The following is a 13,954-nucleotide window of genomic DNA, read 5'->3' as shown; positions in this document are numbered from 1 at the left end:
ACAATCCTCACATACTCCTTCCATTTCATATCACTTTGCAACGTTATGCACAGATATTTAAACAAAGTGACTCTGTTAAGCAGGACACTACTAATGCTGTATCTGAACATTGCAGGTTGGTCTTTCCTACTCATCTGCATTAACTCACATTTTTCTACATTTAGAATCAGCTGCCATTCGTCACACCAACTAGAAATTTTGTCCAAGTTATCTGGTATCATCATACAGTCACTTATCTTCGACACCTTTGCGTACACCTCATCATCATCAGCAAACAACAGCAGATTGCTACCCACCTTGTCCACCAGATCATTTATGTACACAGAAAATAATAGTAGTCCTATCACACTTCCCTGGGCACTTGACAATATTCTTGACTCTGATGACCACTCACCATCGAGAACAACATACTGGGTTCCACTATTTAAGATGTCTTTGCGCCTCTCACTCATCTGGTAATCTATTCCATATGCTTGTACCCTCATTAACAGCCTGCAGGGGGATACTGTGTCAAATGCTTTTCAGAAATGTTAGAAATATGAAATCTGCCTGTTGTCGTTCTGATGTACCTTCACTCATGATGCACACGATTTTAGAGGTCCTGCGTCCATACAGTTTGTAGGCCCACTTATGACGCAAACTGGTGAGCCGCCAAAGAGACAGTATTATTTATGTGATCGCAAATAAGCGCTTGGCCTATTCTGTAACCTGTATTACTGTTGTCCATTCAATGTGTTCAGTGCTATGCAGGTGTACTTCATTGTATTTTACGTTGGCTCTATAACGTACTATGTTCGATAAATTGCATTTGCTCTTGCTATAACAAACTTGACGACAAGTGAGGGTTATGTTTTCTCTGTGTGTTAAGAGTCAGTGCTAGGCCACCCGACAAATATCTCGACAGAAGAAATACTCTGCCGTATCATTACCCAGCAGCAAGTTTTCGCAGAACAGCAGTAGGCTCTCACCACCATTATCAATCAAGTGGCATCTGCATGTTAGCGGCAAGTTACTCTTCCATCATTGCAACTGCTGCCCTTTCTGGCATGAGATGAATCAGTTGAAGATTGGGACTCCTATAAGACATGGTTACACCAACATTTCCATGTTTTTTGCATAGACAATGCAAGCCTGTGTAAGGCTTTCTTTCTTTCCTGACTTTCACCGTGTATTTGTAAGTTGTGCCAACTTGTGCCTTTGCAAGAACCTGCCAGCTTATCATCTGACGAAATCTGCAAGCTTCTCTCAACCTATTACTGTGACAGAACCCATGTCACTGCAATGTGTGTGGAATTTTAGAATTGTCAGAAAAATCCAAACCAATCTTACAAAGCCTTGGCAGCAGAATTACACAGACTGAACTGTCATCGTAAATTTATCACAAGTACCCATCACAAATCCTACATTGATCACATGGTGCGTGATGATATTATTCATCTGGTCCCAGATAGGGGAGTCCACAAAAAACCACTTCAATGTGAGAATCCAACACTTACGGGTGTGCTGAATATAGCAGTCCTTTGAAGTATCAAGAGCCGCAGGTGATCAGATTACTGTGTGGCAGGAGGTATCGGAAATTGCTCAGTCAATCCCTGTTAGGCCTGATGCAAGTGTTCAGGATGAAGGGGAAGCCATTGCAGCAGTATAACCTTCGACTCAGCGTCGTATGGAGCAGTGTCGGTTATGACCACAGCAGCAACAGGCCACGTCACAACAGCAGCTGCATGCCCCCCTTCTCTCTTGCCCATACTGCTTTGTCCAGCATGAGCATGCTGTGTGCCCTAAGCATTGGGCTGCCTGCAACAAATGTTGAAAGAAAGGGCACATTGCATCGGTGTGTAACTCTTCAAATGTGGTGGACACAGTGGTACCGATGGACACAAACTGTATCTCTATAATGACTGTCTTGCCAAACAAATTGGTTACTGACTTGTGTGTGTTTAATAAACCACAACAAATATAAACAGACACACGAGCTGCAGTGACTTTAGTAAATGTGCAAACATAAGTGGACTTGGGCTCCCCTACCCTCATACAGATTTCACGGAAGTTAGTTAGCTACAATAAACAGCAAATTCCAATCCTAGGTCAGTTCTCCACTCCTGTATCTTACAAATCTGTTGTTTGCCCTCTCACCTTCCTTGTTGTGGATCATTTCCGTACTGCAGACCTGTTTAGGTTAGATGCATTTAATGCTTTCAGTTTCTCCAGTGCCAATGAGGTAAATTTAGTTTCAGATCAAGTTCCACATCAGCAACTGGAATCCCTCTGCTCTGAGTTTTCAGCACTGTTTTCCCCTGGGCTCAGATGTACTACTGGTTTTCAGGCAAACATTAATGGAGGGCTCTGTGAATGGCTAGAAGCTCTGCTGTGAACACACTGCATGATCCTGACAATAAACTGTGTTCTAAGCCAGTAGGATACGTGAAAGTGTATCCTGTCTTATCTATCATCTTAGAACTATCAGTGTAGTAGATGGTGGCACCCTGGAACTCTCCAAGAACAGAATGTACAAGATGCTGGAAGACCATGGGGGTGACAGAGACCATACGATCCTGGGGAGGGCAGCGCAGGGGGGGGGGGGGGGGGGGGGGGGGGGGGTTGGAAATACATGGGATGCATTCCGATGAGTGGAGATGGAGATCCTGACAGAGGGAAGTTAGATGCATTGCAACCAACAATGCCACCCATGGGCGGTTATCAGGAGGGAGGCACCAATAGCAAGGTGCTCCCCACAATGGTGAACAGGTTCAAGTATTTTCAGAGTGGAAGGAGCCACTGAACCATAAACCTGACTACCATATCTAGTCTCGACAAGACCAGAGTACAGTAAAGATGGAGAAGAGTGGTATGGTCTGCACCCCAAGATGTGTGGGCCAGGAGGTGGAGAGCATTAAGCTTCCACACACCTGTAGTCTTCAGGTGGCGAATATGGGGCAACCGTGTCAGCTTTTTATTAAAAATAAGGCCCAAGAAACAAGACTGTTCTACAACATCTATGAGCTGGTCACCTAAATAAAGTTCTGAACCGGGACATATTGTGGGTCAACGACAAAAATGCATAACCCGCACTTTGCAGGGAGAAAACTGACTGGAATCCATGGGAGATGGTCCATACAGAGGTCCATCAGATGGCACCTTGGGTCCAAAGCTAGGCAGATGCTACTGAGTGGGAGCTGCACCAGATGCAAAAATCATTGACGTACAATGACAGGGTAATCACAGGCCAACAGGGGTTACAAGCCCATTGATGGTTATGAGAAAGAGTGTAACACTTAACAAAGAACCCTGCGGGATACCGTTCTCCTGAATCTGAGGGGTGCTGAGTGAAGTGTCAACTTGAACACAGAAAGGACGGTTGGATAAAAACTTGCAGATAAAAGTTGGAAGGGGCCCCTGTAAGCCTGCATCATGACACCAAGCCGTGTCTTATGCCCCATGTAGGTCAAAGAAGACTGCGACAAGGTACCGGAGGTAAGTAAAATCCTGTCAGATTGCTGTTTCCAATTTGTGTAAATAGTCAACAGAAGGTCATCCTTCCTGGCAACCACACTGATTGAGGCAAAAGGCTCCGCCATTCAAGTACCTAACATAATTGGAAGCTAATGATCCTCTCGGGCAGTTTACAAAGTACGTTCGTAAGGCCAATCAGGTAGTAGATGTCAAGTGACATTGGGTTCTTCCTGGGCTTAAGGACGGGGATAACTATACTGTCTCACCATTGTAATGGCAACACACCCATGAGCCAAACGTGGTTGAAGGCGTTGCGTAGATGTAGCCTCTGGGTAACGTCCAAGTGTTGGATCATCTGGCTGTGGATGGAATTCGGGCCTGAGGCTGTGTCTCGTGAAGAGCTAAGATCCTGCAAGAATTCCCATTCAGTAAAGGGTTTATTATAGGGCTCAACATGATGCAGGATGAAACAGAGGGGGTCTGTTCAACTCCGCATTTATGCCGAAGAAAGGTAGTGGAATAGGAAGAGGATGCTGATGCAGTTGCAAAGTGCATTGCAAGGTGTTCTGCAAGGAACAATGAATCTATACACAGACAACCTTGGAGGATAAGACCCTGGACAGTTGACGGTCATTGGCAGCCCAGAAGGCTACAGAGCTTGGACCAAACATGCAAGAAAGAGGCATACATCCCCTGGCAGGGGGGGTGGGGGGTGGGGGTGGGGTGGACATAGCACTCCCAGTGTTACTTTTCACTCTGCCTCAGCATCTCAGCATGGAGATGCTTAAAAGCAAGGAAGTTGGTCTGTGAAGGGTGTCATTTAAACTGCTGCAGCGCCCATAGGCGGTCTTGGATAGAAATCGCTACTACGTCTTCAGTCCATCACGGTACTGGTCAATGACAAGGGGGCCTGTGGATAAGGCGACAGCAGTGCCAGCAGTATGAAGAATAGTGGCAGATATGCCCCGCACAACCGCATCAATGCAATTCGAGAGAAAGGTGTCGAAGTGCAAAGTACACGCATATAAAAGCCGATTGGCCCTGCAGAATGCCACCGTGGGGACCTGTCTGCCTGGCAGTAGCAGGGTAACAACAGAATCACTGGAAAGTGGTACTGTCTCAAAGATGATCATGGGGCAATGAATGTAGGGAAGCCACAAGAGCATGGGAGGAGATCGTACGATAGATAGATAGCAGTAAAGGTGCCAGGAGCGGCACTGTAGTGGATAGGGGAACCATCATTGAGGAGACACAAATCGGAGTTTGTAATAAGTTGTTCAGTAAGGAGACCACTACCTATTGAAGTGGCACTCCCCCACGTGAGATGGTGAGCACTAAAGTCCCAGAGGAGGAGAAATAAGAGTGGGAGTTGCTATATTAAGATAGACAGTTCAACATAAGAAAGTGGCCTACCTGGAGTGAGGCAGACACTGCAAATGGTGATTGACACAGTACTCTTGAAGAACTACACAGAACACAAGGTAGGAGGAAACATGACACTGTATTTCCGGTGGGTGACAATAGTATCCATCTCAATTCCACTGGATTATCGTGTGGCGAGAGTCCAGGTTAAACATACAGAAGCCGAGAGCAGATCATGTCACTCGCTCAGTGGTCATCACCGACAAGGAGGGAGGGGGGGGGGGGGGGGGGTGGACATCCATAAATAAGATGTCGGACTCAGGTTGCGAGGAGAGAGATGGCACCTCCAGGGGCACTGGGGAGGCTTTGTCCTGAAACCCAAAAGAGTGCGCAACGGTGGGGCGCACCGATGGTGCATCTCGTAGCCAAGTGGTGATAGGAGTCTTCTGGCCTGAGAGACGCTGGGGAGAAGGGTCCCAGGAGTGAGCCCAATCACTGGCAGGTGCCAAAGACGGGGGGCACTTCTTTGGCCAGGGAGGGGGAGTGGCTCCTGGTCAGGAGGAAATAGGAACTGCAGAGGAGGGGAAGGCGAAAAGGGGATGAGGCTGGTGTAAGGAAAAGTTAGGGGAGGGGAAAGGATGTAACAGAGGTAAAAGTTGAAGAAAGTGACCCCGGATGGAGTGTCTCATTTTTGGCGAGCCTCAGCATAAGACAGGCGATCAAGCAACTTGCGTCTCATATCTTCTATTCTCTCTTGTAAGCTGGGCAATCTGGCAAGTGAGGAGAGTGGTAGTCATGACTATTGACACACACACACACACACACACACAGGTGGCGGAACACAGATGCATCCCTCATGGAGTGGGTGTCCACAGTCACCACACAGAGGGTCCGCCATACAGCAGGAAGACATATGCCCAAAACACAAACACCAAAAGCACCTCACAGATGGTGAGACATACGGCTTCATGTCACATCTGTAGCACATAACATTGACCTTCTCTGGAAGAGTATCCCCCCTCTAAGGCCAGAATGAAGGTGCCAGTATCGGAGCAGTTGTCTTTATGACCCTTCTGCACTCATTGAACAAAATGAATGCTGCGTCACTCCAGATTAGCCCAGATGCAGGATGAGACCCCTATGAAAAGTCACTCCCTGGACCACATTCAAAGACTGGTGAGGGGTAATAGTCACTGAGACATTGCCAAGACAATCACAATCATGAAGAGCTGCCAATTGGGCAGCTGAAGAAACTTTGAACAACAGGGTGACCAACAGCATATTACTGAGAGACTCCACTTCACTAAACTTGTCCTTGACATTCTCAACAAAAGACAATAGCTTTGTGGCAGTAAATGTGTACCCGCCCATCCTAGTACAGATGAGGTAGTGGGGAAGTGTTTAGTCCCAAGATGGCAAGCCTGGCCCTCCTCCCAGGGTGTAGCCGGGGAAGGGAAGGCTGCCAGGTCATATGATGCTGCATTCAATGATCCTTCACCATTTGAAGAGACGGACATTTGAGAACAACCAGATTTTTGCAGCTTGATATGCTTCATGCACCAAGCATCTGCCCTGATACCACCCACTCCAATCAGGGGCTCTCCCCATGGGCGCCACTCAGCCACAGTACGGGCCACCTGGCACGGCGGCCACTGCCAGGAGTTCTGATGCTCCAGAAAGACAGGCAGCTACTCCTTGGGGCATACAGGGGGAGGGAACAGCTCAGGTATCAGTACCACGATTCCTGTGTTGTGAAGGAGTCAGCCAGATGGGTATGTAACAGCCCCACCACACGAACTGGCTACACATGCTGAAGACCTAGCAGAGTAGAGAAGGGCTACGATGGGGAAGGAAGGGGGGAGAGGAATCCACACCATAGTCACTGGGGAGGGAGTTCTTCCCAAAATGGCTCACACTAAAAGCAGAAAATTTAGAAACAAAGGTCAAACCTCAAGTGGGGATGTGAACACCATAAACGATGAAAGAGAACAGGCAGGAGGAACAAAACTGCAAGAAATACATGGAACCAGGTGGGTAGCCAGGTCGACATAAATCAGAACACCAATAGAGGGGAAGCAGGGGACAGGGGGAAAGGAGTGAGGATAGAGAGGGAGGGGCAGAGTGAAGAAAATGCAGCTAGGGAAGGAAGACTGGGCTGCAATAGCTCAGGACCCCGTGTGCACCATGCATGAACTCACAAAATAACTGTGAGCCCCCTAGCCCCCTGGGGAGGGAGGGGAGGGGGCTGAGGGGGGGTGGGGAGTGGGACCTGAAATTTTTCAGCATCTTTTAGAACAGCTAAGAGCTTCTGAGCCTGGCTGCATCAGTTACCTCAATGATACTGTTATTTCGGCTTCTCCTACCGACAACCACGTTAGCAATCTCCAAGCGTTGTTTTCTGTTTTGTAGACTTTCAAGTCTCAAGTACAATCTTACAAAATCTCAATTTATTCAGCCATCAATTGAGTACCTAGGTTTTGATGTTTGTTGAACAAGGATCAGGCCTTGTGTCACTACGTTGACACAATCGCGGCTTTGCTGCGGCAGACCTCCGTTAAGGAACTGCAGGTGTTTCTAGGTGACGTTGCGTACTACCATAAGTTTTCACCAGATGCTTTCACTGTTGCTCAGCCTCTGCATGTGGTTTTGCACAAATATCTGCCCTTTTTCTGGTGCCCTACTTGTGACCCAGCCTTCGTTTGCTTAAATCTAAGCTTCAATCTGCCCCATGTCTGGCCACTTTTCAGTCAGGTCAGCATCTTGTGTTGGCTCTCAGCACAGTCTTGGCACAATGTTGGCGCACAAATACGTGGATGGGTCTGAACGACCCACTGCTTATGCTTCTGAGACTTTAACTCCTGCTCAGCAGTGGTGTTCTCAGATCGGAAAGGAGTCTTTAGGGACTGTGTTAGCTCTCAAGAAATTTCACAGCTTGTTGTATGGTTCTAAGCTCCATTTAATCAAGGATCACAAGCTAATGGTTGTTCTTTTTAACCCTTTGGCTTCCATGTCAGACAAGGCAGCAAAGGGCTCTCTTCCTCTCCCATTATTATTAGATCCATTACCGGCCGACAATGGGACATGCCAACACCAATGCCCTATCTTGCCTTTCAATCAGCGTTCGATCAGGACAAGTTGCTTTGTTTTTATTTATATACTGAGAGCCAGAATGCAGTCAACAGTTTTCTTTCACTAGTGCTACAATAGCATCAGCTGTTGCCATGGACCTGTACTTAGTCAGGTACTCTCTTTTGTGCAGCACGGTTGGCCGGAAAAACCCCCAGGCCGTGCTTAGATCCCTTTTGTAATTACTTCTCCCTCCAGCACCACCTTTCTGTGTTCGATGGGGTTCTTTTTTTAGCAACAGAGGACACTGCTTCCTCATGCAGTAGTGTACTGTACTGCAGCTTCTGCATGTCAGTCATTGGAGGACCTCTTGCACCAAAGCTTTGGCCTGATGGCATGTGTATTGGCTGGGCATAGATGAGGACATTATCTTGCTTATCACTGCTTGCACTCACTGTGTTCAGCAACATGCAGCTTTGTAGGTGTCTTTCTCCCCCTGGCTGACTTTGCAATGCCCATGGGAGTGTCTACATGTCTATTTTGCTGGGCCCTTCCTAAATCAGTTTTGGCTCACTGTACTGGATGCCTATTCCCTATGTAGCCAGTTGTCTGTCCATGTCTGTGGTAGCCAGTATTTTAGCCCTGTCTAAGATTTTTGCAGTTGAGGAACTTGCACATTCCACGATTACCAATATTAGCCTCCAGTTTCATTCTCGAGAATTTGCATCTTTTTTTCAGGCTAGTGGTGTTCGCCATCTCACAGCTCCCTCGTTTCATCCTCAATCTGATGTTGATCTTTTTTTCAGGCTAGTGGTGTTCGCCATCTCACAGCTCCCTCGTTTCATCCTCAATCTGATGTTGAGGCCAAACACATGGGTTGGATATTTAAAACTCAGATGCACAAGTATGTATCTGGTAGGTCCCCTGGAACTGCTTTAGACCATTTTTTGGGTTTGCACTGTTCCACTCCAGTGATGTACAAGAGCCCAGCCACGCTGCTACAGGGGTGCCACCCACGGACCCTACTTCCTCTGCTGCATGCAACACAACGTCCACTGGTGTCACTGGTTCTGGCAAGGTGCACCTGTCTGGGCTCGTGGTTTTGGCCACCAAAAGAACTGGGTTCCTGCCATCATTGAGAGTTGCCGGGGCCGGCGACTGAGCTTTGTCCACACTTCTGAAGGGCGGATGTCCCATCACTTTGACCAGCTGCAGCCATACACAATGGTGTCTGTTCCCATGGGCTCACCACCTCCCTCACCTGCAGCGGGGATTGCTGCCTGGAAGATCACTGTCTGGGATCCCTGCTTCCACCCCCACTCCTCGACTGCCTTTGCTAGTGCTGCCCCCACTGCACCTGACATTGCAGCCGCCGCCACCTACCTTGCTGGGTCCTGTGCGGCTGTCGGCTCTGACGCTCCCCACTGACCTCGACAAGAACATCCCTATGGAGATTCCACACACGTTCCTGCTCTATGGCTATCACAAAAGACCGGACAGCGTGTCAAATTGTCCCCTCATCTTTTCCGCCCCTACTCGCCAGTGCCTGCCCGCCACATGCTGCAGCAGCTGCCATTGTTGGGTGATGAAATGGACATCAGTGCCATCATTGATGTTTTCCATTACTAGTAATCTCAGTGCCTTGTGAAGTCAATGCTTTTTTCTGTACCATGCATTTTTTCTGTGCCACGCCATTTTTCTGTACCATGCTTTTTTCCGTGTCTATTGTTTTTATATATTTATGTGGTTTTCCTACCTCCTAGATGGGAGAAATGACGTACCGTCACTCATGACGCGCATGATTGCATGTCCATACAGTTCACAGATCTGCTTATAAGGGGCACCTGGGTTGGCCCCTGGTGCACTCTAATGAGCCACCGAAGAAACAGTATTATTTAAGCAATCACAAACAAGTGCTCAGCCTACTCTATAACCTATATTACTGTTGTCCATTCAATGTATTCAGCACCCATGCACAACTTTTACTTCATTGTATCTTATGTTGGCTCTATAAAGTACTATGTTCCATACACAATGTTAGTTCTTGCTATAACATGTTCATCCATAGTTAACAGTATATCATGTGAGAAAAGGGCCAGCCGAGTTTGATATAAGCAATGCTTTCTAAAACTGTGCTGATTCATGAACATAAGCTTTTTGGTCTCTAGGAAATTTATTATATTAGAACTCAAAATATGTTCTAGAATTCTTCAGCAAAATGATGTTAAGATAATGGTCTGTAATTTTGTAGGTCCATTCTCTCACTCTTCTTATACACAGGAACCACTTGCACTGTTTACCAGTCGCTTGGGATCTTGCACTAGGCATTAGATTTGCAATAAATGCAAGCGAAGTAAAAATTCAATGCCGTGAAGTACTCTTTGTAAAACTGAATTGGAATTCCATCTGAACCTGAAAACTTATTTGTTTTGAGCTTTTTCAGTTGTTTCTCTACACCAGGAATCCATATTACTATACTATCCATATGGGACTCCGTGCAATGGACAAACAACAGATTTATACTTCTCTTTTATTTGTGAGAAATTACTTTTGCTTTTAGAAGTAAAGTCATTGCAGACTTGCTAACATAAATATTGAACTGGATTATACCTGCAGTGTAAAAAACCCAATACAGCACTTACTGCAATAAACTAATGGAAATCTAAGTGGGAATGATAAAACTGAACTCACGCCTTTGTACAGACAGGAGTTCTTGAAGATATCAGATACTATTAGTTATAAAACAATATTTCTATTCCAAACATTTCAAATCAGCTAGCTGCTCCTTGGTTGGCTGTCCACAATTACATCTCAAATGTGAACATTTGCTTTCTATGTAGTTTACCTGGCAACACTCTCATGCAGTCTTGTGTAACACATAGACTAATAAAAAGATTTGTAGTCTTTATACGTCACATTACAGTTTATTGTAGATTCAATGTTGTCATCGTGTGTGTGTGTGTGTGTGTGTGTGTGTGTGTGTGTGTGTGTGTGTGTGTGTGTGTGTGTGTCCACGCTAGTGTGGGTGCGGGGCCCTCATTGCATGAAGTTTGGAAAATAATTTCTTACCAGAGCATGTTTAGTAGATGAAGAATCACGAAGATCTCGCAAAAAATGCAGTAAAAACGACTTAGCAGTCTTCAGTTTCTGTTCATTTCCATGAAACAACTGGTTGACATCTGCTATCCCATGAAGAGGCGGCACAGATCTTATGAAATTGGATGATGATGGTAAGAATCCAGGAAATAACGATATAACCTCTCGCACATCGATACCACCACTATCAAACATTTCTCTAGCTTTATCAAACTCAGAGTTAGCAAAATAAATAAATCCACATTTCTGCTCAATTTTCCTTAGCTTCATCTGAAACATTTCCTTTGTCATTCCACTCATGTTAGAATTCTGTGCTAGCTGGAGGGCTTCATTAACTCTTGAATCCTGCAACAACCCCTGAAACAGCAATAAAACATAATTAACCAGAGCAGCAGCAGTATTGCAGCCACAGCTTGGGTGCTCACTGTTCTAATATGAAGGCTGTAGAACACAAACAGAGGTGGAAGTTCCAGGTTATTAATTTTCAGGGGAAACTAGGAAAAATGCAGACGTGGAGTAATGAACTGCATTGAACTATGAATCAAAGGAATTGGTGGGACAAGAGGGGAGAGGATAGGGGGAGTTATGTACATCATATGCAATTATTAAAATATTTTAATAACTATATTCAGTGGCACCTCGTGAGTAAACATTCTGAGTGTTCACTAGTAAATAACAATAAATTTGAGAGTGTGAAATTAATACCATATGCTCTATAAAAGTTACACTTATCAACAAATTTATACAATTACAGCCACTGCCAATAATAACAACAATAATAATAATAATAATAATATGCATAACTTATCTGACACATGAAGGAATTGTTTCTGTGGAATTTTGTTGTTTTGTGCATAATTAGATACAGTTTAGGCCAGTAATGAAATAATGTGTAAGTGTTTGAAACTCTATTTCACATTTTTGTGTAAGTAACAGTTTTCATGCTTTTCCGTTGTCTCAGACATACACTCCTGGAAATTGAAATAAGAACACCGTGAATTCATTGTCCCAGGAAGGGGAAACTTTATTGACACATTCCTGGGGTCAGATACATCACATGATCACACTGACAGAACCACAGGCACATAGACACAGGCAACAGAGCATGCACAATGTCGGCACTAGTACAGTGTATATCCACCTTTCGCAGCAATGCAGGCTGCTATTCTCCCATGGAGACGATCGTAGAGATGCTGGATGTAGTCCTGTGGAACGGCTTGCCATGCCATTTCCACCTGGCGCCTCAGTTGGACCAGCATTCGTGCTGGACGTGCAGACCGCGTGAGACGACGCTTCATCCAGTCCCAAACATGCTCAATGGGGGACAGATCCGGAGATCTTGCTGGCCAGGGTAGTTGACTTACACCTTCTAGAGCACGTTGGGTGGCACGGGATACATGCGGACGTGCATTGTCCTGTTGCAACAGCAAGTTCCCTTGCCGGTCTAGGAATGGTAGAACGATGGGTTCGATGACGGTTTGGATGTACCGTGCACTATTCAGTGTCCCCTCGACGATCACCAGTGGTGTACGGCCAGTGTAGGAGATCGCTCCCCACACCATGATGCCGGGTGTTGGCCCTGTGTGCCTCGGTCGTATGCAGTCCTGATTGTGGCGCTCACCTGCACGGCGCCAAACACGCATACGACCATCATTGGCACCAAGGCAGAAGCGACTCTCATCGCTGAAGACGACACGTCTCCATTCGTCCCTCCATTCACACCTGTCGCGACACCACTGGAGGCGGGCTGCACGATGTTGGGGCGTGAGCGGAAGACGGCCTAACGGTGTGCGGGACCGTAGCCCAGCTTCATGGAGACGGTTGCGAATGGTCCTCGCCGATACCCCAGGAGCAACAGTGTCCCTAATTTGCTGGGAAGTGGCGGTGCGGTCCCCTACGGCACTGCGTAGGATCCTACAGTCTTGGCGTGCATCCGTGCATCGCTGCGGTCCGGTCGCAGGTCGACGGGCACATGCACCTTCCGCCGACCACTGGCGACAACATCGATGTGCTGTGGAGACCTCACGCTCCACGTGTTGAGCAATTCGGCGGTACGTCCACCCGGCCTCCCGCATGCCCACTATACGCCCTCGCTCAAAGTCCGTCAACTGCACATACGGTTCACGTCCACGCTGTCGCGGCATGCTACCAGTGTTAAAGACTGCGATGGAGCTCCGTATGCCACGGAAACTGGCTGACACTGACGGCAGCGGTGCACAAATGCTGCGCAGCTAGCGCCATTCGACGGCCAACACCGCGGTTCCTGGTGTGTCCGCTGTGCCGTGCGTGTGATCATTGCTTGTACAGCCCTCTCGCAGTGTCCGGAGCAAGTATGGTGGGTCTGACACACCGGTGTCAATGTGTTCTTTTTTCCATTTCCAGGAGTGTATGTACTAGGTGTACCAGTATCAAATGAGAGTTTTTTTGTGAAAATGAAACACCAATTTTGAATTGAAAAGTAAAAACATTTGATTCAAAGCACTGACCATTGCTTTCTATACATTTTGACCACATTTCTGGCAATTTGTGGACACCACGCCAATAGAAATGTTCGTCTTTTGAAGCAAACCAATCAGACACCCAATTTTCGACTTCTTTGTAGAAATCTAAGTGTTCCTCAGCCAATGCGTGTCCCATTGATGAAAACAAATGCAGTCAGAAGGGGCCAAGTCTGGTGAATACGGCGGGTGGGGTAGCAGTTCCCAGCCAAGTGTTTTGATTGTATCCTGAACCAGTTTTGCTTTGTGTGCAGGTGCATTGTCGTGTAAAAAAATTACTTTGCCATGTCTTCTGGCCCATTCTGGTCTTCTTTCTTTCGATCAATGCATAGTTCAAATTGATCATTTGTTGTCTGTAGCGATTAGTATTCACAGTTTCACCCGGTTTTAGAAGCTCATGATACACCGCACCTTTCTGATCCCACTAAACACAGAGCATTGTCTTCTTGCCGAATCGCTCTGGTTTTGCAGTCGATATT

General features: G+C 46.6%; 1 protein-coding gene across 6 annotated transcripts in view; it reads right to left on the bottom strand.

Moving 5' to 3' along the window:
• Nucleotides 1–13,954, bottom strand: part of LOC124556464 (transforming growth factor-beta receptor-associated protein 1-like) — a 220,608-nt gene that overhangs the window by 126,848 nt on the left and 79,806 nt on the right. For all 6 annotated transcript variants that reach the window (XR_006968611.1, XR_006968609.1, XR_006968610.1 and 3 more), the window contains exon 8: nucleotides 10,951–11,334. Coding sequence is in view for 2 of the 6 variants with exons in the window: in XM_047130415.1 (XP_046986371.1) it covers nucleotides 10,951–11,334 (384 nt within the window). In the remaining 4 variants the exon portion in view is untranslated. The remainder of the gene's footprint in view (nucleotides 1–10,950; nucleotides 11,335–13,954) is intronic.

The sequence above is a fragment of the Schistocerca americana genome, chromosome X, assembly GCF_021461395.2.
Source record: "Schistocerca americana isolate TAMUIC-IGC-003095 chromosome X, iqSchAmer2.1, whole genome shotgun sequence".
Taxonomy (NCBI): Eukaryota; Metazoa; Arthropoda; class Insecta; order Orthoptera; family Acrididae; genus Schistocerca; species Schistocerca americana.
Note: the sequence above shows the minus strand (reverse complement) of the source record. Positions and strands in the feature narration are given on the sequence as shown.